Raw genomic sequence first — 27,077 nt, forward strand, 5'->3', positions numbered from 1 at the left:
AGGACCAGCCAACGAGAGCATACAGGTCGCAGTGGTGGGTAGTATATGGGGCTTTGGTGACAAAACAGATGGCACTGTGATAGACTGCATCAATTTGCTGAGTAGAGTGTTGGAGGCTATTTTGTAAATGACATTGCCGAATCAAGGATCGGTAGGATAGTCAGATTTACGAGGGTATGTGTGGCAGCATGAAGGAGGCTTTGTTGCGAAATAGGAAGTGTTCTAGATTTAACTTTGGATTGGAGATGTTTAATGTGAGTCTGGAAGGAGAGTTTGCAGTCTAGCCAGACACCTAGGTATTTGTAGTTGTCCACATATTCTAAGTCAGAACCATCCAGAGTAGTGATGCTAGTCGGGTGGACGGGTGCGGGCAGCGATCGGTTGAAGAGCATGCATTTAATTTTACTAGTATTTAAGAGCAGTTGGAGGCCACAGAAAGAGTGTTGTATGGCGTTGAAGCTCGTTTGGAGGTTTGTTAACACAGTGTCCAGAGAAAGGCCACTTGTATACAGAATGGTGTCATCTGCATAGAGATCAAAGAATCACCCGCAGCAAGAGCGACATCATTGATATATAAAGAGAAAAGTGTCGGCCCGAGAATTGAACCCTGTGGCACCCCCATAGAGACTGCCCGATTTGACACACTGAACTATATCTGAGAAGTAGTTAGTGAACCAAGCGAGGCAGTCATTAGAAAAACCAAGGCTGTTGAGTCTGCCGATAAGAATACAGTGATTGACAGAGTCGAAAGCCTTGGCCAGGTTGATGAAGATGGCTGCACAGTACTATCTTTTATCGATGGCGGTTATGATATTGTTTATGACCTTGAGCGTGGCTGAGGTGCACCCGTGATCAGCTCGGAAACCAGATTGCACAGCGGAGAAGGTACGGTGGAATTTGAAATGGCCGGTGATCTGTTTGTTCACTTGTCTTTTCAAGACTTTAGAAAGGCAGGGCAGAATGGATATGGGTCTGTAACAGTTTGGATCTAGAGTGTCTCCCCCTTTGAAGAAGAGATGAACGCGGCCGCTTTCCAATCTTTGGGGATCTCAGACGATACAAAATGGAGGTTGAACAGAATAGTTAGTGACAGGGGTTGCAACAATGGCCCTGGATAAGTTTAGGAAGAGAGGGTCCAGATATGTCTAGCCCAGGTGATTAGGGATCCAGATTTTTCGGCTCTTCAGAACATCAGCTGTCTGGATATGGGTGAAGGAGAAGCAGGGGGGGCTTTGTTTGCCAGGGTTGGGGTAGCCAAGTGGAGAGCATGGCCAGCCGTAGAGAAAAGCTTGTTGAAATTCTTGATTATCGTGGATTTATCAGTGGTGACAGTGTTTCCTAGTCTCAGTGCAGTGGGCAGCTGGGAGGTACTCTTATTCTCCATGGACTTTACGGTGTCCCAAAACCTTTTGGAATTAGTGCTGCATGATGCACATTTCTGTTTGAAAAAGCTAGCCTTTTGATCAGGTTCAAGCTCTGGCTGAGACACTCAAGGACATTCAGAGACTTGTCCCGAAGGCACTCCTGAATTGTCTTGGCTGTGTGCTTAGGGTCGTTGTCCTGTTGAAAGGTGAACTTTCACTCCAGTCTGAGTTCCTGAGTTCTCTGGAACAGGTTTTCATAAAGGATCTCTCTGTATTGCTCCTTTCACCTTTCCCTCGATCCTGACTAGTCTCTCAGTCCCTGCCGCTGAAAAATATTCCCACAGCATGATGCTGTTACCACAATTCTTCACAGTGGGGATGGTGCCAGGTTTCCTCTAGATGTGACGCTTGGCATTCAGGCCAAAGAGTTCAATCTTCATTTCCTCAGACCAGAGAATCTTGTTTCTCATTGTCTGGAGTCCTTTAGGTGCCTTTTGGCTAACTCCAAGCCGGCTGTCATTTTTACTGAGGAGTGGCTTCCGTCTGGCCATTCTACCATAAAGGCCTGATTGGTGGAGTGCTGCAGAAATGGTTGTCCTTCTGGAAGGTTTTCCCATCTCCACAGAGGAACTCGGGAGCTCTGTCAGAGTGACCATTCAGTTCTTGGTCACCTCCCTGACCAAGGTCCCTCTCCCCCGATTGCTCAGTTTGGCAAGGCGGCCAGCTCTAGGAAGAGTCTTGGCGGTTCCAAATTTCTTCCATTTAGGAATGATGAAGGCCACTGTGTTCTTGTCGACCTCCGATGACCTCAAGGCTTGGTTTTTGCTCTGACAGGCACTATCAACTGTGGGTCCTTATATAGACAGGTGTGTACCTTTCCAAATCATGTTCAATCAATTAAATTTACCACAGCTGAACTCCATTCAAATTATAGAAACATCTCAAGGATGATCAATGTAAACAGGATGCACTTGAGCTTAATTTCGAGTCTCATAGCAAAAGGTCTGAATACTTATGTAAATAAGGTATTTTGTTTTTTTATTGTTCTACATTTGCAAACATTTCTAAAAACCTGTTTTCACCTTGTCATTATGGGGTATTTTATATAGATTGATGAGCGGAAAATTATTATTATTTTATCAATTTTAGAATAAGACTGTAACGTAACAAAATGTGGAAAAAAGGAAGGGGTTTGAATATTTTCCAAATGCACTGTACATACATTTTACTTGATCTTTCTGTCAGTTGCCCCAAGGCAAGTGGCATACTGTGTCTGCAGTTAATGCTCAAGCAACTTGACACATGCAGGGCATTTGAACAAAGAAACAGTGGTATAGCTATACCAAATGGGCTTTTATGACCTATTATTCTGTGTCGTGCTTTTTCAAATAGCTTTGAGAGGTCACACCAAAAGCATATTTTGAGAAAAGTGCTAAGGGTAGGCCTACTCTTTACAGACATATCAACTTTGATGACATTAGAACCGATACATTTAGACCCCCACAAAGTTAAAAAGCTGAGAATAAAATAGCTTTAGAGGTCATAATAAAGGTGAATGGGCACTCTCTATAGACATAATGAAAGGTGTATGGGCACTCTCTATAGACATAGCAGTGTTGAGGCCTTTAGCCTCCCACCGAATAGAGAAAGAAAAAAGAATGTAAAAGACAGAAAAATAGTGAAAGGTGAAAAGTATGACATGTGGTCTCCAGGCTATGACCTCACACACACAAACACAGTGGAGCCAGCATGTCACTCATCTGGCGGCAGACGCCAGTATCCCGTAGAGAACTGAGAGGAGAAAGAAGTAAATGTGGAGTACTACAATACTGGGGCTTGAGATCAGGCCACCTTTGACAAAGCACTCTGTAATCAGCCACAAACAATGAGCCTTCCTTGCCACAGTAGGCCTGGGCCAGAAACGGACTGGCAATAGAGCTGGTCCATCTTTACGCAGTGGGCCTGTCTAGGTTGGGGCTCTTGCACAGAACGATCATTATTTGGCTAATAATGGGGGCCTCAAGGAAGAAAATGGGCCAGAATGTGGGCCTGCCATCTGTTTTAGAAGGAACTGAGGGAGAGATTACAGATTAATTGAGGGAGAGATTACAGTCTACTTACTGTACACATAGGTGAAGTGTAATGTGAGGTTTCACTAGCTGTTGTTCACTATAGAGCTGAGGGCAGTTTTTGCTGAAAACATCTGAGGGATCTTTTTATAGTATTATGAGGTGTATATTTTTCACATACCTCATTCAAACAGTATAACAATGCTGTTGTACATTTTTATGAATGTTGAATGTTGATGATGTAGTATCTGAGTTGGCAATGTAAGAGGAAACCTGCCTCTGCTATTATTTAGGTAATTAATTATGTCATGATGTCCATTAGATCATACAGAATGTATAATAAGGTCTCATAATTATTACTGTATGTGCGAATGAATTCAGACACTGCCAAAGGCCTACTGTATGTTTGGACATGTACAGTATTACATTACATTCGTAAGCATTAGTCTGCGTAAGCAATATAAACTCTGTCTTTAAAAGATCATTTGTAAAAATCAAAATAACTTCAGAGATCTCCATTGTAAAGGGTTTAAACACTGTTTCCCATGCAATTAATGAACATGCACCTGTGGAACAGTCGTTAAGACACTAACAGCTTACAGACAATAGGCAATTAAGGTCACAGTTATAAAAACCTAGGACACTAAAGAGGCATTTCTACTGACTCTGAAAAACACCAAAAGAAAGATGCCCAGGATCCCTGCTCATCTGCGTGAACTTGCCAATGGGCAATAAATTGCAATGTCCGTACTGTGAGGCGTCTAAGACATAGCTACAGGGAGACAGGATGGACAGCTGATCGTCCTCGCACTGGCAGACCACGTGTAACAACACCTGCACAGGATCGGTACATCCGAACATCACACCTGCTGGACAGGGACATGATGGCAACAACTGCCAGAGTTACACCAGGAACGCACAATCCCTCTTTCAGTGCTCAGACTCTCCGCAATAGGCTGAGAGAGACTGGACTGAGGGTTTATAGGCCTATTGTAAGGCAGGTCCTCACCAGACATCACCTGCAACAACGTGGCCTATGGGCACAAACCCACTGTCGCTGGACCAGACAGGACTGGCAAAAAGTGCTCTTCACTGACGAATCGCGGTTTTGTCTCAACAGGGGTGATGGTTGGATTCGCGTTTATCGTCGAAGGAATGAGCGTTACACTGAGGCCTGTACTCTGGAGCGGGATTGATTTGGAGGTGGAGGGTCCGTCATGGTCTGGGGCGGTGTGTCACAGCATCATCGGACTGAGCTTGTTGTCATTGCAGGCAATCTCAATGCTGTGCATTACTGGGAAGACATCCTCCTCATGTGGTACCCTTCCTGCAGGCTCATCCTGACATGACCCTCCAATAGGACAATGCCACCAGCCATACTGTTTGTTCTGTGCGTGATTTCCTGCAAGACAGGAATGTCAGTGTTCTGCCATGGCCAGCGAAGAGCCCGGATCTCAATCTCATTGAGCACGTCTGGGACCTGTTGAATCGGAGGGTGAGGGCTAGGGCCATTGCCCCCAGAAACGTCCAGGAACTTGCAGGTAGGTGCCTTGGTGGAAGAGTGGGGTAACATCTCACAGAAAGAACTGGCAAATCTGGTGCAGTCCATGAGGAGGAGATGCACTGCAGTACTTAATGCAGCTGGTGGCCACACCAGATACTGACTGTTACTTTTTTATTTTGACCTCCCCCGCCCTTGTTCAGGGACACATTATTCCATTTCTGTGGAACTTGCTCAGTTTATGTCTCAGTTGATGAATCTTGTTATGTTCATACAAATATTTGCACATGTTAAGTTTGCTGAAAATAAAAGCAGTTGACAGTGAGAGGACGTATGAACAAAACAAGATTCATCAACTGAGACATAAACTGAGCAAGTGGAATAATGTGTCCCTGAACAAGGGCGGGGGAGGTCAAAATAAAAAAGTAACAGTCAGTATTTTGAGTTTGATTGAGTAGTCATGAGTGATTATCTTTAATGCTGTTGAATTCTGTGTGATTATTAGTTATAAATGAGAGCTATCCTCCAGTGCCTAAAAATAACACATCAATAACCAACCAGCTATAGGAAAGGATAACTTTTATTCATAATATATTCATACTTGTACACAAGTAAAATAAAATGCATATCTATGATTCCATTGCAATCTCTGTGAAACATTTAGACAGCATTATTTTAGCCAATGCTACCCGTACCCATACTGTGATGAAAACACAACTCAAACTGGGGAGAGAAAACATTTGTCTTTACTTATAAACATAAAAAACATAACAGTACCCGACAAATGCAACACTTTTTGAATAAATAATGGGGGAGTGAAAATCTATTTTTCAACAAACAGACCCTAAACGTTCTTTGTGTTCGTTCAGACCCTCTGAATCCATGTTATTTTTTATTCATTTTTTGTGGTCTGTCTAAGCAGTCACTGTCTCAGCAGTAAAAGCTTTTGAGACAGAAAAAGGAATAAGGAGAGTCTCCAAAGTGGTGTAGCTTAGACAAGGTACAGTACATACAGAACAAACAATTTTGGGCACTGATTTGTTATATACATTAGATGAGACATGTTCTGTAAAGGCATCCTTTTTTGTTAACTTCTTTATCATCGTAAGTCCTTGTTACCCTGGCGATGGGTCCAAACCTGACTTCCTGTGTTATCAGTCTCTGGGCTGTTAGTGGAGGTCAGAGATCACTGCAGATAGATTCTGTATCATTGTCATGAGCATTAATAACAATCTGTGAGTCCCAACAATGTTTATTTAGCATGAATCCCATCCCAGGCCCTAATGTCCTAAGACATGACCATAGAGAACCAGAACCAGATTATGGACATGAAGATAAAACTCAGCTCCACCTGCATTGTAGATCCATGGCCTTTGAGACATTGTGCATCGGATTTGGGTTTTTTAGTGCACTTCTTTTTCTTCCTGGTTGGGGCTGTAGAAGGTTCCAGATCTTGCAGTTGAACTAAGGACTGGTCAAGGTTGTTGGACAGAGTCCCCAGAGGCCCGTCGTTAAGACTCTGCTTATTCCGGGTGGTCTCATTTTTTGTTCGCTCCTGCTCTCTGAATTTGGTCTTGGATATGTTCTCCTTCTCCTTGAGGGGGTTGTTGGTGATCTGGCGGCTGTTGTAGGATGAGGGGTCAGGGATGGTTTTCTCGGAGATGATAGAGGACTTATCATTATCTGGAAGACAACACCTGGGAATTCCATTTCCCAGAGGATATTCCGTGGAGGGAAATTTTCCAGACCACAGGTTGGAGCTGAAGAGCTGGGTTTGGATCTGAGGAGTTTCCACACACCCTTCCAGATCATCACTCTTCAGCCGTTTCAGGTCCTTCCCAAACAACTCCAATGGGACGTTACACTCAAGCTCTGAGCTGGAGCCCTTGAAGCGTTTGAACCAGTCCCACAGTGTCCTGGCCCGACAGTCACAGACCCACTGGTTCCCGTTGAGACGCAGGTACTGGAGGGACCCAAGCGGGTCCATGGTCTCCCCAGTCAGCACGGTCAGGTTGTTGTAGAACAGGAACAGTGTGGTCAGTTTTCTCAGGTCACTGAATGCTCTTGGTTGGACGTAGATCACCCGGTTCTGGTGCAGCAACAGGCGGTCGAGGTTAATGAGGCCACGCAGCATGTGGTCCGATACGGTCTTGATCTTGTTGTTGTGCAGGAAGAGATAGGTGAGGTTGGCCAGGTCCAGGAAAGTGTCATCGTGCAGGGCCAGTAGGTTATTGTCCTGCAGGTAAAGGTACTGTAGGGAGAACAGTCCCTGGAATGCTCCAACAGGTAACTCCGACAGGCCGCACCTGTGCAGGTGGAGGGTGTGGAGCTTGGACAGGCCCCTGAAGGCCGTGGGGCTGATGATTCTCAGGTTACTGTTGTCCCCAATGTCCAGCTCCTCCAGCCGCTCCAGACCATAGAAGGCCCCAGCTTCGATGTGGCTGATGTTGTTGGAGTACATCCAGAGGATGGTGAGGTTGTGCACAGAGCTGAAGCTGGTGGAGCGGACCACTGTCAGCTTGTTGCTCTGGAGGAATATCCGCTGGCTCTGCACAGGGATCTCATTGGGGATGGAGAACAGTCCTTGTTGCTGGCATGCCACGGTGGGCCGTGGCTCACTGTAACACACACATTTGACCGGGCAGCCCTCTGCTCCTCGAGGCACCAGGTTTAACCACAACACAAGGAACAGGAGTCGGCCCCCTGGAGAGAGAAGAAGAGATGAGTGGGTCAGTTCTACAAGTACATAAAAATACTTAATCTTAATTTCAATATAAATGTGATTTGTAAATGGTTTGTAAATGTGAACATCTCTGCCTATCTTTTGATTGGTTTTTGATTTTGCTTTCCTCTAAAGCAAAACAAAAACTTTACAATATTGTTCCCTGATCTCCCTGGTCATTTTTTGTAATTAGACACTGGCCTAATATTGAACTTCAATACATATACCATCTATCCAATCACCATTACAGCACTTTCCTTTACATTTACAGTAAGTAATCCCCAAATATTTTGCAGCATAAAAAGGCAGTGGAACACCCTCTAGGCCAGGGCTCTCCAACCCTGTTCCTGGAGAGCTACTGTACTGTAGGTTTTCACTCCAACCCTAATCTAGAACACCTGATTCTAATAATTAGCTGGTTTATAAACTGGGGTAGGAGCGAAAACCTACAGGGCAGTAGCTCTCCAGGAACAGGGTTGGAGAGCCCTGCTCTAGACTCTCACATAGTCCTCTCCTAACTAGTGATGCAGTGTGTCTTTAAAGAGAAAACCGTCAGTGATTATTTGCCCCTGGGGACCCATTTCCTCCTTGCTTCTAACGCAAGCATGAAGACCCGGACGATTGAGGAGAGGGGTCCCAAGAAGCTGATTCATTAAATATGGGTGTGTAGCTTTTAAAAGCAGAATCAACAAACGCTGATGGGGTGGATGGAACTAATGTTTGACATTTAGCCTGTCGCGTAAAGATAAGTGTAGTGGGAGCCTGGACCCTTTCGTGCCTGGCTGAGAGGCTGAGATCTTGATGCTAGTTTTCAGGGCGGAGAGCAGAACTGGGTTCAAATAGTATTTGATATCACTTAAAATAAGTTATCTGTTATCACTGTTGTGTTTCTAATTGTTTCCAGAAGTAATTCATTTCCGCTTGAGTTATAGGAGTTATGTGTTATTGCTAACCTAACACCGGAACATATAGATACAGCACAGATACAAGTATAGCGATTTCACTAATTCATCAAATGCAGATCAAGATTTCAAAGTGTGACAGCAGGAGATGCCAAATCCAATATGTCATGTCAGGTGTCAGGTGTTATTGGCAGATATTGTCCAAATCTCAGTGAATCCAGCCCTAGCGCCTATCCTAAGTGTGGATTTCCATTCACAGCTGCCACAGCCATCACTGGAATCCCAGGCTCTGCCGTGACAGGTAGTGAAGTACTGGAAAATGCATGAGCTACCCTCCTTCACTCACTCCCTCCTTCCTTCCTTCTCTCCACCACTCCTGTTTTTCCTCCCCTGCCTCCCTCCCTATCTCACTCCATCTCTCTTTCCTCCTCCTCCCCTACATCCCTCTCCGTGCCTCTCTTCCTCCCTCTGAATCGGTTTTAATCCATCCCTCCCTCTCTTCATCCCCCTCCCTCATCCCTCCATCCCTTCCTGTTCTTCATGCAGCAGTTGTAGCAGCTCATCCCTGGCCATTGTTAAGAGGGAGCTGTGGTGTGGCTTGACAGCAGCCCCCTGCTGCACTTTCTCTCCAATCTCCCTCTTCAGCCTTCAGCCAGACACACTATGCCACCAGAAACCTGTTAAGTTTCCTTCCACTACTCTTTATTTCTGCATCACAACACATTTCCCTCCCAGTTCCCAGCCACCTGCTTCTCTAACAATAGCAATATATTGTTTTGTAACTGCAGCAGGCTTTGTATCTCCTCACCGCATCTCCGCTCATTGTCTTATTTCCACCCATGCGTTGTATGTTGGAGACCTGGTTTTCTCAGCTCCCGGTATAATGTTCTATAATGGTCTTCAATAGCATCTTTTGAATGACAGTATAGTCTAAGCCAATCAGGTGTTATCAGTTTTATAATACTAACTATTGCCTGCTGCCTGCTGACTGCTTTCTTTATATAGAGATGTAGGATATTAATTACAGACCGTTTGCTACAGCAGGAAAATAATCATTCAGAAATAGGAAATGTGGATTATAATTAAAGGACAATTTTGTAAGGGTTGACACATGTTTCAAGTCTGAAATGTAAAGGTGGAAATGGCAAAACTCAGAAGCTTTTTAAAAACCTCAAATACACTACAAGTTTTACATTTCCTGCATTGCAGTAAAGTTGTCCTGCAACAGGGTGATCAAATTAAGATCCTACATCTATAGGACTGTGTCAAATGCCTTGCAGTTAGTGTTGTCAAACAGAATTAAGAAGTCCAAAGCCGTTTTTGCCCTCATCACCTCTTGCACCTTATTTTTACTGTGCTTACACTTCTGTGATTAATAACTGTGTAATAATAACCACACAGTTATAACTGTGTTAACAACATAGTAGTTACATATGTTTTACTATGTAATTAAATGGTAATAGGGTTGAGGAATCAGTTACACAATTTAAACAAGGAATGAGTAATTACACATTCACTTGATGAAGGTTATTCCACATGTGTAACTACTGATGTTATTACACATTTTCTTGTTCCACTATGCAACTGTTTTGTAATTACACATTTGAACGTCACCTGTGAATTACCATATTAATAACTGAAACCAAAACCGGACTTTGTTACATGTAACAACAATTGTAACAAGACACTCCCTGTCATTAACTACCGGCTATTTTTCAATAAAGTTTATTTCTGTTTTGGAAAAAGCAACAATATAAAGTGAAGTGACATTTGAATTGCTTTGTAGTTACAATGTAACAACCTTTACAGACAATAGGCTAACCAAGGGACTTTTCTTTAATGGATTTGACAAAGATTCATTTTCAACCATTTCAAACTCAAAGCAATAACTATTTTAGTTAGTAAAAATACAGGGTGGTAAAGCTAGCTATTTAGCTAGCATTTCCCCATCATTCACTAATGTAGCTAGCTAACGTAAACTCACGTAAACTCGTACATTGCTTTGGTCCGTACAATTGCCCTTATTTTAGCGCCCCAGAAACGTAATACTTCCAGATCAACTGTAATGTCAATACCATTGTAAAGCACAATTTCTCTCCTTTCCAACATAATCAATTACATGACCTAAACGCTGCCCGTTTCTGCATAATTTAAGCAGGCAATGAGCCCCATTGGGTCTTTTTAAAAATGGCGGGTGGGGAAGCGAAACTAATGCGTGATAATGAGAAGGAGAGATGTTGTGTGGGAAAATTGCTTTTTTTCACTCGATCTGGCCAACTTATTACCTTATCGCCTCTAAAATGTAAATACAACACTATAGAGTTTATATAATGTGTCATTACATACCTATTTGAAGGTTTGTGTCAAATTTTAATTGGGTTTTTAGGGCGGTGCTAAAGTGATCTTCGAAGTAAACAGCGGCTTTGAGAATGATGATGATGCAAAAAATGACTAGGTATCCCCCCTTACCCCCGTCACTGTCCATTTCTTGTTTTTAAAGGATGATAAAAGTGCTACACCTGGTGGAGAGAGATTGTAAGACAGAAATAGTTGCTTTATGCGTGCTGTACATTACGACATGACACGTCAAGATGTAACGGAGGGTGAGTTTTTCAACTTTTCTCCAATACTATAGAGCCATTACCATGTCGATCAACGCTTGAATAGAAACCTAGTTCACACCCCCGATTTTGACGTCAACACAGTCGCTACAGTCCCATTAGTTTACTTTGTAGCCACGTTTGAATGTTGCGGTCGCGCACATTTGTACGGAATGGGGTGAGTTTACGTTAGCTAGATGATTAGCTAGGCACTGGTAGCCTAATGTCAACACGTTTTCCAACTCAGTTAAGAAACTTTACTAAATCATGATAAAACTCATAAAACATTTTGTTTACAATGTTATTTCACTATTTTGGAGACTTACATTGAACTTTGCACATTAAAAACATGACAAATGAAGAGACAGAAATAACATGTAACTTCCACTTGGCTGCATAGGAGAGTTGTGAGAGGTCAGTGTGATGTCAGTGTTCTTTTGGCTTCTTTTTTATATATTTATTGTTCTTTTGAATGTACAAATATGTAAATAAATAGTGAACAAAAAGGTTAAAAGGATAAGACCCTTTAAAAAAAAATCTGCGTAAAACGACATACCCAAATCTAAATGCCTGTAGCTCAGGACCTGAAGCAAGGATATGCATATTCTTGATACCATTTAACAGCTTCCACCCCCAAGCCATAAGGCTCCTGAACAGCTAATCAAAGGGCTACCCAGACCCCACTTTTACGCTGCTGCTACTCTCTGTTTATTATTTTTGCATGGTCACTTTAACGCTAGCTACGTGTACATACTACATCAATTACCTCGACCAAAATATAAAAAAGCTGAATGTAAACAATGTTGTATGAGTTTACCAGGAAATTATGTCACACTGACCTATCACCTCTCAAACTGTCCTCTGCAGACAAAATGGAAGTCACATACAATTTCTGTCTCTTAATTTGTCATTGGTATTTAATTGAATGTCCTCCTGTCTCCAAATTTCTCCTGGATAGCCTATGGTCTGCAAAGGTTGTTTCATTGTAAATACAAAGGTTGTTACATTGTAACTAAGTAATTATAAAGCTTATACACTACTGGGTTTCACTTTACGTTGCTTGCTCCTGGTTAGGTACATGATAATGACAAGTATATCCCATGTAACTACATTGTTCTTACAATACACTTGATTCGGAATAGCCTCTGAGCCAGGTCATGGAATAACCTTCAGCAAGTGAATGTGTAATAACACATTCCCTTTTCCCAATTGTTTAATAACTGATTCCGCAACAACCCTATTCCATGTAGTTACATAGTAAAACCTATGAAACTATTATGTTAACACAGTTATGAATGTGCTAGTTACATAGTAATAGGGGCAACCTAATGTAAAGTGTTACCTGAATACATACAGTATATAACACTGTTATCGTTTTGGTGCCAACCTTCATATCAAACAATCACAAAATGTAGCATAAATCCACAAAGAAATATATCTTATTTTGCTTTGCTAGCTTTGGTTTCAACATTGAATCTCCCCTATCTGGTGTGTCGAAACACAGCCCAACACAGCACAATGTCACACATCCACAACTCCAGAAACGGGTGTTTCAGAAACTGGCATCCCACGAGAAAAATCTGTTATGGTCCAACAGCAATCTTAACTCTGTCTAAGATGAGCCAAGAACCTCTTTGTCTTATGGCAACGATACAAAGTCAAACATCCTCCCAAGCTCTTAGTAAACTGAAGCTCAATGACTCAGGCTCGCTTCCGTGTTGGAGAAGCAATTGTCTTCACAAAAGGATGCAAAATCTGAGTCCCAAGTGGCACCCTAGTCCCTATATAGTGCACTACTTTTGACCAAAGCACTATGCCATTTGTGACACAGACAGAGAGGCGGACAGGGGGACAGAGGTGGAGATATGCCCAGACAGTTAACAACCTGGTGATGAACGGCAGACATCAAGCATAATCCTCACTTGTCTAATTGTATTATTTACCAAAACAAAACAAAAGACTATGAACAATGTGGGAGAACAGAGAACACTCCAGATAATAGCGAGGGGTGAGGAGGGGTAAGGAGGACATAAGTGGGAGCAGCCAGAGAGCGCTGTTTACTTAGCGCAGCAGTGCATGACAAGCCTGACACCCTCCAGCTCATTTGCATACATCCCTGGCTGTGTGTGTGTATGTGTGAACTACTTCACTACTCTAGCCCCATCCATGGCTTTCTCTCAGCATGATAGAGGCATCCTATCCCAACCCTGGCAGCACATTGAGAGCACACAGGGCATGCAAAAAGGGGATCCAGGGGATCTGCAATCCATCATACTGGCTTCACTCTGAAGAGGCTTGGATTGGGCCTGGATGGGTAACATGACAGTATTATCCTTCAGCAGAGAGGAGAGGAGTGTGGAAAGGAAGGGAAGAGAAGTGATGTCTCTCTCTGAGATAGATGACACAGAGCATCTCAAGGGATGCAATGGCCTCTTTCTTTCTTTACTCACACAACATTAGTGATTGTTGTTTCTCTGTGGATTTCAACATGTTCTTAATATATTCAAGATGTTTGTACGTTAGGCGGTTTGTTGTAAATGCATTCATGCATACAAATGCACCCTTATATCATGTTGAAATGAATAATTTAGATCAGTCATATCAGGTGATGTGGTGTTATTTTCCCAAAGCACTGTCACAAAGTGGTTGTAAACCCAAGTGATTGTGTATGGTGAGAGTGCATTAAAACCTCCTCCATACTGTCATCTAAGGACCTACATTTTGACTGAATGGTGACCGGATTTGAAAAGTTGGTACCACTCCTAAATGCTTCCCCCCAGGAACATACAGGCATGGAACTACTTTTCCTAAATGTTTTCCCCAAAGAACATTATGCAGGGATGGAACAGATGCTCTCTTGTATCAGTAAATAAAGATGTGTGCATCCTGATCAAACCCGGGTGTTTAGGACAATATGCCACATTGGAGTCACTACCTGGTCCCTGCCTGCTCTGTGTGTGTTTGTGTGTGCATATGTGAAAGTGTGTGTGTGCGCATTTGCATTTGAGTGTGCATGTGTGTGTGTGTGTGTGTGTTTCTAGGGGACACCATGGTCTAGCATGCAGACAAGGACAGAATTAGCGGAGTGGCAGAGGGACAGATCATGTTCTGTCTGCCACACATCTGAAAGAAAGAAAGAAAGAAAGAAAGAAAGAAAGAAAGAAGGGAGCAACAGTGTGTGTAGCTGTGTGTGTGTGTGAGGGGAGGGGGGGATGAGGAGAAAAGGATGGGCGTTATGTGTGGGAGAAGTGAGAAGTGAAAATATGTAAACAATACCAGATTGTGAACTACTGGCCCCAAAACACTGTATTTTCAGATGCACGACTCTTCACTTGTAAAATGGGAAACATTACCAGAAAAAAATAATACAACACTGACACAATATAATCTAGCAAGTCACTGGGTGAAGGCCTTAAAGCACAGCATGTTTAGAATGCTTGTCATCATTTCTAAAATGGTCAACACAATGCCGAGACCAACTTTAAAAAAAAAACTGTGACATCATTTATTCCAGCAAATCACTTAAAGTCTGGGATGAAGTTATGAAAACCTGAGACCACTTGTCCTGATTTGTAGTTGGAATCCAACCAACATGCCCTCAATACAACCTCATGTCATCACGGTAAAATGGGAAGATTGTAATAGATGACATTGAAGTCCCTATGGGAGGTTTTTAGAGGTTTCTTCCATACAGTTATCTCTCTGCACCCCCAAACCCAAAGCCCTTGCCACTTAGCACATTCAATTGTGTAGAATGTATAATGCAAGTAATGTAAGCTGAAAATAATGTAGGCCTCAGTTGAGAAAGTGTGCGTGGGAGCCATATCAGAAGAGTTGACCTACTTTGTGTTATACCATGCGGTTCATCCTATCCTATATATAGCATAGCACATCTATGTACAGTAACAGCAAGCGTCATTCTGCATGAGCATATTTTCTTCAGCAAAAGTGACTTAATTATGCCATGTAGAGGCACATAAGTATAACGTAGATATGCCAATCGGAATAAGCAGCACAAATGCTACTGTATTTAGTGTGGTTGCCATCTTTCAGATGTGACACCATGTAGCTGATTATGGTGATACTAAGCACAGGTGTTTGTCCATCTAAAAGCATCATTCTGCATGGGTGTAGTTATTTTCTGCATACAATTACACTATACATACATAAGTATGTGGACACACCTGAAATTGGTGGATTCGCAATTTCAGCCACACCTGTTGCTGACAGGTGTATAAAATCGAGCACACAGCCTTGCAATCTCCATAGACAAACATTGGCAGTAGAATGGCCTTACTGAAGAGCTCAGTGGTTTTCAACATGGCACCGTCATAGGATTCCACCTTTCCAACAAGTCTGTTTGTCAAATCTCTGCCCTGCTAGAGCTTCCCCGGTCAACTGTGAAGTGGACACGTCTAGGAGCAACCATTGCACCCACTACCGAGCTCCAAACTGCCTCTGGAAGCAATGTTAGCGCAAGAACGGTTCGTCTGGAGCTTCCTGAAATGGGTTTCTATGGCAGAGCAGCTGCACACCAGTCTAAAATCACCATGTGCAATGCAAAGCACTGGCTGGAATGGTGTAAAGCTTTCCACCATTGGACTCTGGAGCAGTGGAGTGATGAATCACGCTTCAACACCTGGCAGTCTGATGGACGAATCTGGCTTTGGTGAATGCCAGGAAAACGCTACATGCCTCAATGTGTCAACTGTAAAGTTTGGTGGAGTTTGGCTGTTTTTCATGGTTCGGGCTAGGCACCTTAGTTCCAGTGAATGCTACAGCATACAATGAATTACATTCTGGACGATTCTGTGCTTCTAACTTTGTGGGAAAACTTTACGGAAGGCCCTTTCCTGTTTCAGCTTGACAATGCCCGTGCATACAGAAATACAGAAATGGTTGGTCGAGATTGGTGTGGAAGAACTTGACTGGCCTGCACAGAGCCCTGACCTCAACCCCATCGAACACCTTTGGGATGAATTGGAACGCCGACTGCGAGACAGGCCTAATCGCCAAACATCAGTGACCGACCTCACTAATGCTCTTGTGGCTGAATGGAAGCAATTACCCACAGCAATGTTCCAACATCTAGTGGGAAGCCTTCCCAAAAGAGTGGATGCTGTTTAAGCAGCAAAGGGGGGACCAACTACATTTTAATGCTCATGATTTTGTAATGAGATGTTCATGTAGTGTACTTCAATATATCACTGAGCTGTATAGAAGCTATCGTATTTAGATTAGTGTTGCCAGATGTTTAAAATGATTCACTAGGTAGCTCATAATGGACTAAGCACAGATGTTGGTCCTTTTTTATCATGGGACCTCCGTTAATCTGAATTTAGATGAAGCCATCATAACTAAACTCTTTAAAAACCATGTCCCTCCTTCCCGTCAGAAATGTCATCACTGTCTCACATTTGGGCCTTTTATTAGCAATAAAGCTTCAATTTGAAATCTGTGAAGTTACCATCACTGCAGGGTTGAGAGAATGAATTACCCTGAAATAAAAGAGAATGAGGACTAATGATTCACCACTGTATTGCTAAAAGGAACCATGTCAGACCTCTAACATGATCTACTCTGTACACAATCGCAACATCAGCCTGTTCATAATGTTAAATTTGAGTGTTTTGTAGACTGTTTCAGACTGGTACTTGTTTTATTGTTGTCAGTTAGAGCCATTTTTGTGTGTGCCCTAAACAACCCAGTGGCCCACATTATCTACTCTCCTGGCAATCTCTGCATCCCCATAACAGTTTCATTTTGGTACAATTGTAGTGTTTGACACCATTTTAAACTGGCACTTGTTCTTTGCTTTTTTGTCTTGGCCATAGTTACGCAGTTAGTTTGGCTATTTAGAAATGGTTTAAGCCATTTAAAAGGCATTACAGTCGGACTACAGTTGGACCTAACATTATGTACTCCATCCACATCACTAGGACAGGATTATTCCGGAAAAATTCTAGTGTTAGGCATTTGGCACCTAGACGTTTAAGAAAGCAATTGTTTTCTGCTCGTCAACAACAGAGGCAAGTTGAGATTAACTCTTTGCAAAGGGGGTTAGAATTGGAGGAAAACAAATCAAACAAGGTTATCTCTTACTCTCGACCTTTAGACTAAATCCCATCCACTTCTTAAATGATCCATTTACAGAGCATTGTGAGTGATAGACGGTGGTAGAAATTGCCTGGTAGCAAGCTGCTGCAAAGGGGGAACTTATAGGGGATTTCGATTTTCTTCCAACACCTCCGGGTTTTGAACTATTTATGTTGAGCTCAACGTGACCTTCCAAAGACTTTAAGAGCATGCACCATTTGCCATTGTCAAAGTTTCTTGCATTGTCTTCTGTATCATGCTTTTGTGACTACAGTAGGGTTGCAAAGCCACCGGTAATTTACCAAAGTTAGCGGAATCTTCAGTAATTTTAGTAATTAAGAAGTAATCTATGGCAATGTATGGTCACTCTGGTAATTTATACTTGAATAACTTAAAAAAAATATATTAATGTATAGATTTATTTTTTAATGGTTAGGGCATTGGTCCAGAAACCGAAAGGTTGCTAGATCGAATCCCCGAGCTGACAAAGTCATAACACCCATACAACCTAGCGGTCAAACAGGGAAATGGTTCCAATCGTTTTTCCACCATACATTTCTCCCATAGGGGATTTTAGAAACTGTCCGAGACAGATTTACATGGTTATCAAAACGTCATGCCAGAGTAAGCCTACACGAAACACAGCCCTTATTTAAAGTGTTTCCCCCATTGGAGTAATGTATTGTGGAAAAACCATAGATATACCATATTGTCAAAGAGGAATTAGCCTTATTAAAGAGATTCTCCTGAACTTTTGTATACTTTTTATATACTTTTGTATACTGAACTTTTGTATACTTTTTAGCCAGTAATTTGGAAGTTGCGCTCACGTAACAAAACGGGTCCCTGGAAATTCTGTACAATGTCATCACGTCATTGTTCTTGAGCCTCTGTAGCGTGCACAAAGAGAATAAAAATAATAATTGTGGTGTGCATGTGGGGTGATCTCACCCTGCAACATCATTGAACAATACTGTGCTGACCAGATCCCACCTCACACTTTAATTCTTAAGAGTCGATTGATCCATGTGTCAATATAATTAACATAACATGCCCCATCAAAATCTGTGTAGCCCTTTCTTGCAGTAAAATAATCAAATCACGCTATAGTGGCCTCATTCGGTGGAATGTTATTAATAATTTTCACAAGTAATAAACATGTATTTTTTTTAGACCTTGAAAATCCTATGTTTCTTTATTTAAAAAAAAAATTGTGTGTGAACTTTACCCCTTTTTCTCCCCAATTTCATGGTATCCAATTGTTTAGTAGCTACTATCTTGTTTCATCGCTACAACTCCCGTACTCACTGTGCACCTGGCAACCATGGTTAGCGCGCACTGCACCCGGCCCGCCACAGGAGTCGCTGGTGCGCGATGAGACAAGGATTTCCCTACTGGCCAAACCCTCCCTAACCCAGACTACGCTAGGCCAATTGTGCATCGCCCCACAGACCGGGACAGAGCCTGGGCGCGAACCCAGAGTCTCTGGTGGCACAGCTGGCGTTGCAGTACACCACTGCACCACCCGGGAGTCTGAAAATCCTATGTATCTATGTCAAACATTTTTGTTATATTTCAAACTTCTGTGATGTATATAAAGTGTAATATTGGGATGCAAACTCAAAATGTAATACATTTGAACTCTATATCTGACATGGTAGAGGAGTCTTTTTAAGGCCATAACTAGGTGTGTGAGGTGTATATTTTTGTTTCAAAGTAGATTTGTTTAAGACCAGATTTTAACCCACTACAAGGAATGTGCAAAGCTGTCATCAAGGCAAAGAGTGGCTACTATGAAGAATCTAAAATATATCGTATATTTTGATTTGTTTAACACTTTTTTTTGCTTACTGCATGATTCTATATGTGTTATTTCATAGTTTTGATGTCTTCACTATTATTCTACAATTTACAATTCTACAAGTTTTTAAAAAATGTTTAAACTTGAATGAGTCCAAACTTTTGACTGGTACTGTATATTATTTAGTATATGTAAAGACAAGATTAAATCAAGAATAGTCTGATGGGTGACAATATTAACCTATCACTTGTGAATGATATATTATCACTTGTGAATGTAAGAAACAATGCCTTTTTTTGCAAATTTTTCGAATCATAGTCGCACACCTCATGTAGCCTAGCCCATAGGCCTTTATGTTTTAATAAGGTTTGTATCACAACTAAAGTGGCCAAATATCTTCTTAAAATTAAGCACATTAATCCAGTTTACAAGGGGTGTAGAGCCTAAATGGCATAGATAAGTAGCGTGTGAGTTTCACATTTGGGGAAGATCATTTTCATCTTTATAATAAAATAATTACATGCGTAATTGAATACGTGGTCACTTTTGATAATGGTGTTTTACTCTAATGGAACATTGGCGCTTATAGCCTACTACCATTGCTGCACTTATTATGTAAAGAAATAGCCTAATAGTTTATCAACATTATAAGCTAAACGTTCTGATCTGTTGCATCAGCCACATTGCATAAAACAGTTTCTTTGATGCTAGTGGTTGTATTAATTTGGGATCAATCTCATCCAAGAACTGTCCCAGACTATGTTCAGAATATGTATTTCTTCTACAAAATATAATAGGTTGACTATTGTACTATGGGGGGATAGTTGATTGACATAGGCTAGTGTTTTTGCTGTTCATTAGGCCTACTGGGCATTTTTTCCAATATCTACAATATGCACCTCGGAATTGGATAAGGGCGCGTGCAGTTGCATCCCCAATGTGTCTGTCTTCACTTGTAGCCTGTGAGAAAAACTTGATTACGTGACGGGGGGCCATGTTCGGATGTTAATGCGAGTGTAGCGAAATGCTTGTGCTTCTAGTTCCGACAATGCAGTAATAACAAACAAGTAATCTAACTAACAATTCCAAAAAAAAAACCTACTGTCTTATACACAGTGGAAGGGGATAAAGAATATGTACATAAGGATATATGAATGAGTGATGGTACAGAGCAGCATAGGCAAGATACAGTAGATGATATTGAGTACAGTATATACATATGAGATGAGTATGGCATAGTGGCATAGTTAAAGTGGCTAGTGATACATGTATTACATAAGGATGCAGTCGATGATATAGAGTACAGTATCTACGTATGCATATGAGATGAATAATGTAGGGTAAGTAACATTATATAAGGTAGCATTGTTTAAAGTGGCTAGTGATATATTTACATCATTTCCCATCAATTCCCATTATTAAAGTGGCTGGAGTAGAGTCAGTGTCATTGACAGTGTGTTGGCAGTAGCCACTCAATGTTAGTGGTGGCTGTTTAACAGTCTGATGGCCTTGAGATAGAAGCTGTTTTTCAGTCTCTCGGTCCCAGCTTTGATGCACCTGTACTGACCTCGCCTTCTGGATGACAGCGGGGTGAACAGGCAGTGGCTCGGGTGGTTGATGTCCTTGATGATCTTTATGGCCTTCCTGTAGCATCGGGTGGTGTAGGTGTCCTGGAGGGCAGGTAGTTTGCCCCCGGTGATGCGTTGTGCAGACCTCACTACCCTCTGGAGAGCCTTACGGTTGAGGGCGGTGCAGTTGCCATACCAGGCGGTGATACAGCCCGCCAGGATGCTCTCGATTGTGCACCTGTAGAAGTTTGTGAGTGCTTTTGGTGACAAGCCGAATTTCTTCAGCCTCCTGAGGTTGAAGAGGCGCTGCTGCGCCTTCCTCACGATGCTGTCTGTGTGAGTGGACCAATTCAGTTTGTCTGTGATGTGTATGCCGAGGAACTTAAAACTTGCTACCCTCTCCACTACTGTTCCATCGATGTGGATGGGGGTGTTCCCTCTGCTGTTTCCTGAAGTCCACAATCATCTCCTTAGTTTTGTTGACGTTGAGTGTGAGGTTATTTTCCTGACACCACACTCCGAGGGCCCTCACCTCCTCCCTGTAGGCCGTCTCGTCGTTGTTGGTAATCAAGCCTACCACTGTTGTGTCGTCCGCAAACTTGATGATTGAGTTGGAGGCGTGTGTGGCCACGCAGTCGTGGGTGAACAGGGAGAACAGGAGAGGGCTCAGAACGCACCCTTGTGGGGCCCCAGTGTTGAGGATCAGCGGGGAGGAGATGTTGTTGCCTACCCTCACCACCTGGGGGCGGCCCGTCAGGAAGTCCAGTACCCAGTTGCACAGGGCGGGGTCGAGACCCAGGGTCTCGAGCTTGATGACGAGCTTGGAGGGTACTATGGTGTTGAATGCCGAGCTGTAGTCGATGAACAGCATTCTCACATAGGTATTCCTCTTGTCCAGATGGGTTAGGGCAGTGTGCAGTGTGGTTGAGATTGCATCGTCTGTGGACCTATTTGGGCGGTAAGCAAATTGGAGTGGGTCAAGGGTGTCAGGTAGGGTGGAGGTGATATGGTCCTTGACTAGTCTCTCAAAGCACTTCATGATGACGGATGTGAGTGCTACGGGCGGTAGTCGTTTAGCTCAGTTACCTTAGCTTTCTTGGGAACAGGAACAATGGTGGCCCTCTTGAAGCATGTGGGAACAGCAGACTGGTATAGGGATTGGTTGAATATGTCCGTAAACACACCGGCCAGCTGGTCTGCGCATGCTCTGAGGGCGCGGCTGGGGATGCCGTCTGGGCCTGCAGCCTTGCGAGGGTTAACACGTTTAAATGTCTTACTCACTTCGGCTGCAGTGAAGGAGAGACCGCATGTTTTCGTTGCAGGCCGTGTCAGTGGCACTGTATTGTCCTCAAAGCGGGCAAAAAGTTATTTAGTCTGCCTGGGAGCAAGACATCCTGGTCCGTGACTGGGCTGGGTTTCTTCCTGTAGTCCGTGATTGACTGTAGACCCTGCCACATGCCTCTTGTGTCTGAGCCGTTGAATTGGGATTCTACTTTGTCTCTGTACTGGCGCTTAGCTTGTTTGATAGCCTTGCGGAGGGAATAGCTGCACTGTTTGTATTCAGTCATGTTACCAGACATCTTGCCCTGATTAAAAGCAGTGGTTCGCGCCTTCAGTTCCACACGAATGCTGCCATCAATCCACGGTTTATGGGAACGACATCTTCAACGCACGTTCTAATGAACTCGCACACCGAATCAGCGTATTCGTCAATGTTGTTGTCTGACGCAATACGAAACATCTCCCAGTCCACGTGATGGAAGCAGTCTTGGAGTGTGGAGTCAGCTTGGTCGGACCAGCGTTGGACAGACCTCAGCGTGGGAGCTTCTTGTTTTAGTTTCTGTCTGTAGGCAGGGATCAACAAAATGGAGTCGTGGTCAGCTTTTCCGAAAGGGGGCGGGGCAGGGCCTTATATGCGTCGCGGAAGTTAGAGTAACAATGATCCAGGGTCTTTCCACCCCTGGTTGCGCAATCGATATGCCGATAAAATTTAGGGAGTCTTGTTTTCAGATTAGCCTTGTTAAAATCCCCAGCTACAATGAATGCAGCCTCCGGATAAATCGTTTCCAGTTTGCAGAGAGTTAAATAAAGTTTGTTCAGAGCCATCGATGTGTCTGCTTGGGGGGGATATATACGGCTGTGATTATAATCGAAGAGAATTCTCTTGGCAGATAATGCGGTCTACATTTGATTGTGAGGAATTCTAAATCAGGTGAACAGAAGGATTTGAGTTCCTGTATGTTTCTTTCATCACACCATGTCACGTTGGCCATAAGGCATACGCCCCCGCCCCTCTTCTTACCAGAAAGATGTTCGTTTCTGTCGGCGCGATGCGTGGAGAAACCCGCTGGCTGCACCGCTTCGGATTGCGTCTCTCCAGTTAGCCATGTTTCCGTGAAGCAGAGAACGTTACAGTCTCTGATGTCCCTCTGGAATGCTACCCTTGCTCGGATTTCATCAACCTTGTTGTCAAGAGACTGGACATTGGCAAGAAGAATGCTAGGGAGTGGTGCACGATGTGCCCGTCTCCGGAGTCTGACCAGAAGACCGCTTCGTTTCCCTCTTTTTCTGAGTCGTTTTTTTGGGTCGCTGCATGGGAACCATTCCGTGGCACTGGTTGTAAGGCAGAACACAGGATCCGCATCGCGAAAAACATATTCTTGGTCATACTGATGGTGAGTTGACGCTGATCTTATATTCAGTAGTTCTTCTCGGCTGTATGTAATGAAACCTAAGATGACCTGGGGTACTAGTGTAAGAAATAACACGTAAAAAAACAAAAAACTGCATAGTTTCCTAGGAACGCGAAGCGAGGCGGCCATCTCTGTCGGCGCCGGAAGTCAACCTGCCACACATGCAGTGACCTCATCTGGCTTAACTGGTGCCTCTAGAGACAATACCTCTCTCATCGTCACTCAATGCCTAGGTTTACCTCCACTGTACTCACATCCTACCATACCCTTGTTTGTACATTATGCATTGAACCTATTCTACCGGGAACAGAAATCTGCTCCTTTTACTCTCTGTTCCGAATGCACTAGACGACCAGTTCTTATAGCCTTTAGCCGTACCCTTAACCTACTCCTCCTCTGTTCCTCTGGTGATGTAGAGGTTAACCCAGGCCCTGCAGCTCCCAACACCACTCCCATTCCCCAGGCGCTCTCATTTGTTGACTTCTGTAACCGTAAAAGCCTTGGTTTCATGCATGTTAACATTAGAAGCTAAGTTTGTTTATTCACTGCTTTAGCACACTCTGCAAACCCTGATGTCCTAGCCGTGTCTGAATCATGGCTTAGGAAGGCCACCAAAAATCCTGAAATTTCCATCCCTAACTATAAGATCTTCAGACAAGATAGAACTCCCAAAGAGGGTGGTGTTGCAATCTACTGCCGAAATAGTATGACAGAACTCTGCAGGCTATCCAGGTCTGTGCTCAAACAAGAGCTACTACTTTTAAAAATCCATCTTTCCAGAAACAACTCTCTCACCATTGCTGCTTTTATAGACCCCCTTCAGACCCCAGCTGTGGAATAGAATAGGAGGAATAGCTTTTATCTTGCCCTCTTCACGACTGTCTTGGTGTGCTTGGACCATGTTAGTTTGTTGGTGAAGTGGACACCAAGGAACTTGAAGCTCTCAACCTGCTCCACCGCAGCCCTGTCGATGAGAATGGGGGCATGCTCGGTCCTCTTTTTCCTGTAGTCCACAATCATCTCCTTTGTCTTGATCACGTTGAGGGAGAGGTTGTTGGCCTGGCACCACACGGCCAGGTCTCTGACCTCCTCCCTATAGGCTGTATCGTCGTTGTCGGTGATTGATCAGGCCTACCACTGTTGTGTCACTGGCAAACTTAATGAGGGTGTTGGAGTCGTGCCTGGCCGTGCAGTCACAAGTGAACAGGGAGTACAGGAGGGGACTGAGCATGCACCCTTGAGGGGCCCCTGTGTTGAGGATCAGCATGGCGGATGTATTGTTACTTACCCTTACCACCTGGGGGGTGGCCCGTCAGGAAGTCCAGGATCCAGTTGCAGAGGAAGGTATTTAGTCCCAGGGTCATTAGCTTATTGATGAGCTTTTAGGGCACTATGGTGTTGAACACTGAACTGTAGTCAATGAATGGCATTCTCACATAGGTGTTCCTTTTGTCCAGGTGGGAAAGGGCAGTGTGGAGTGCAATAGAGATTGCATCATCTGTGGATCTGTTGGGGAAGTATGCAAATTGGAGTGGGTCTAGGTTTTCTGGGATAATGGTGTTGTTGCGAGCAATGACCAACATTTCAAAGCACTTCATGGCTACAGACGTGAGTGCTACGGGTCTGTAGTCAGTTAGGCAGGTTACCTTAGCGTCCTTGGGCACAGGGACTATGGTGGTCTGCTTAAAACATGTTGGTATTACAGCCTCGGACAGGAAGAGGTTGAAAATGTCAGTGAAGACACTTGTCAGCTGGTCAGCGCATGTTCGCAATACACGTCCTGGTAATCGTCTGGCCCTGCGGCCTTGTGAATTTTGACCTGTTTAAAGGTCTTTACTCACATCGGCTGTGGAGAGCGTGATCAGACAGTCTTCCGGAACAGCTGGTGCTCTCATGAATGTTTGTGTAATTTTCCTCAAAGTGAGCATTGAAGTAGTTTAGCTCGTCTGGTAGGATCGTGTCACTGGGCAGCTCTTCCCGTTGTAGTCAGTAATGGTTTGCAAGCCCTGCCACATCCGACGAGCATCAGAGCCGGTGTAGTACGATTCGATCTTAGTCCTGTATTGGCGCATTGCCTATTTGATGGTTTGTCAGAGGGCATAGCGGGATTTCTTATGAGCTTCCGGGTTAGTCACGTTCCTTGAAAGCGACAGCTCTAGCCTTTAGCTCAGTGCGGATATTGCATGTAATCCGTAGCTTCTGGTTGGGGTATGTACGTACGGTCACCGTGGTGACTGATGTGGTGTACTCCTCAATGCCACCGGAGGAATCCCGAACATATTCCAGTCTGTGCTAGCAAAACAGTCCTGTAGCTTAGCATCTGCTTCATTTGACCACTTGTTTATTGATCTAGTCTATCACTGCTGCTTCCTGCTTTAATTTTTGCTTGTAAGCAGGAATCAGGAGGATAGAATTATGGTCAAATTTGCCAAACGGAGGGCGAGGGAGAGCTTTGTATGCGTCTCTGTGTGTGGAGTAAAGGTGGTCCAGAGTTTTTTTCCCTCTGGTTGCACATGTAACATGCTGATAGAAATTTGGTAAAACAAATTTAAGTTTCTCGCTCCTCCTTGGGCTCGAACCAGGAACACAATACAGCCACCCTCGAAGCAGCGTTACCCATGCAGAGCAAGGGAAACAACCACCCCAATGCTCAGAGCGAGTGACGTTTGAAACGCTATTAGTGCGCGCTAACTAGCCAGCCATTTCACTTCGGTTACACCAGCCTAATCTCGGGAGTTGATAGGCTTGAAGTCATAAACAGCGCAATACTTGACGCACAATGAAGAGCTGCTGGCAAAACGCATGAAAGTGCTGTTTGAATGAATGTTTACGCACCTGCTTCTGCCTACCACCACTCAGTCAGATACTTAGATACTTGTATGCCTGTATGCTCAGTCAGATTATACGCAAGGCAGGACACGCTAGATAATATCTAGTAGTATCATCAACCATGTGTAGTTAACTGTGTAGTGATTATGATTGATTGTTTTTTATAAGATAAGTTTAATGCTAGCTAGCAACTTACCTTGGCTTACTGCATTCACCTAACAGGCAGTCAGTCTCCTTGTGGAGTGCAACGGTCGTTATTACGTTGAACTAGTTAACTGTAAGGTTGCAAGATTGGAACCCCCCAAGCTGACAAGGTGAAAACCTGTCGTACTGCCCCTGAATGAGGCAGTTAACCCACTGTTCCTTGGCCATCATTGAAAATAAGTATGTGTTCTCTAAATGACTTGCCTAGTTAAATAAAGGTGTAAAAATATATTTAAAAAATACCGATTTCCGATTGTTATGAAAACTTGAAATCGGCCCTAATTAATCATCCATTCCGAGTAATCGGTCGACCTCTAATCCTGTAGCACTAGTTTTGGGACACTGTAAAGTCCATGGAGAATAAGAGGACCTCCTCCCAACTTCCCACTGCACTGAGGCTAGGAAACACTGTCACCACCGATAATTCTACAATAATCGAGAATTTAAATAAGCACGTTTCTGCGGCTGGCCATACTTTCCTCCTGGCTACCCCTAGCCTGGCCAACAGCTCAGCTCCCCTGCGACAACTTGCCCAAGCACCCCTCCGCTTCTCCTTCACCCAAATCCAGACAGTTGATGTTCTGAACGAGCTGCAAAATCTGGATCCCTACAAGTCAGCTGGGCTAGATAATCTGGATCCTCTCTTTCTAAAATGAACCACCGAAATTGTTGCAACCCCTATTACTAGCCTGTTTAACCTCTCTTTCGTATTGTCTGAGATCCCCAAA

General features: G+C 43.6%; 1 protein-coding gene across 1 annotated transcript in view; it reads right to left on the minus strand.

The window, feature by feature from the left end:
- Window positions 1–5,496: 5,496 nt before the first annotated feature.
- Window positions 5,497–27,077, minus strand: part of LOC112248851 (reticulon-4 receptor-like) — a 120,123-nt gene continuing 98,542 nt past the window's right edge. The window contains exon 2 of the mRNA XM_024418203.2: window positions 5,497–7,637. Within this exon, the coding sequence (XP_024273971.1) occupies window positions 6,223–7,637 (1,415 nt within the window). The 3' untranslated portion in view covers window positions 5,497–6,222. The remainder of the gene's footprint in view (window positions 7,638–27,077) is intronic.

The sequence above is a fragment of the Oncorhynchus tshawytscha genome, linkage group LG04 (assembly GCF_018296145.1).
Source record: "Oncorhynchus tshawytscha isolate Ot180627B linkage group LG04, Otsh_v2.0, whole genome shotgun sequence".
Classification (NCBI taxonomy): domain Eukaryota; kingdom Metazoa; phylum Chordata; class Actinopteri; order Salmoniformes; family Salmonidae; genus Oncorhynchus; species Oncorhynchus tshawytscha.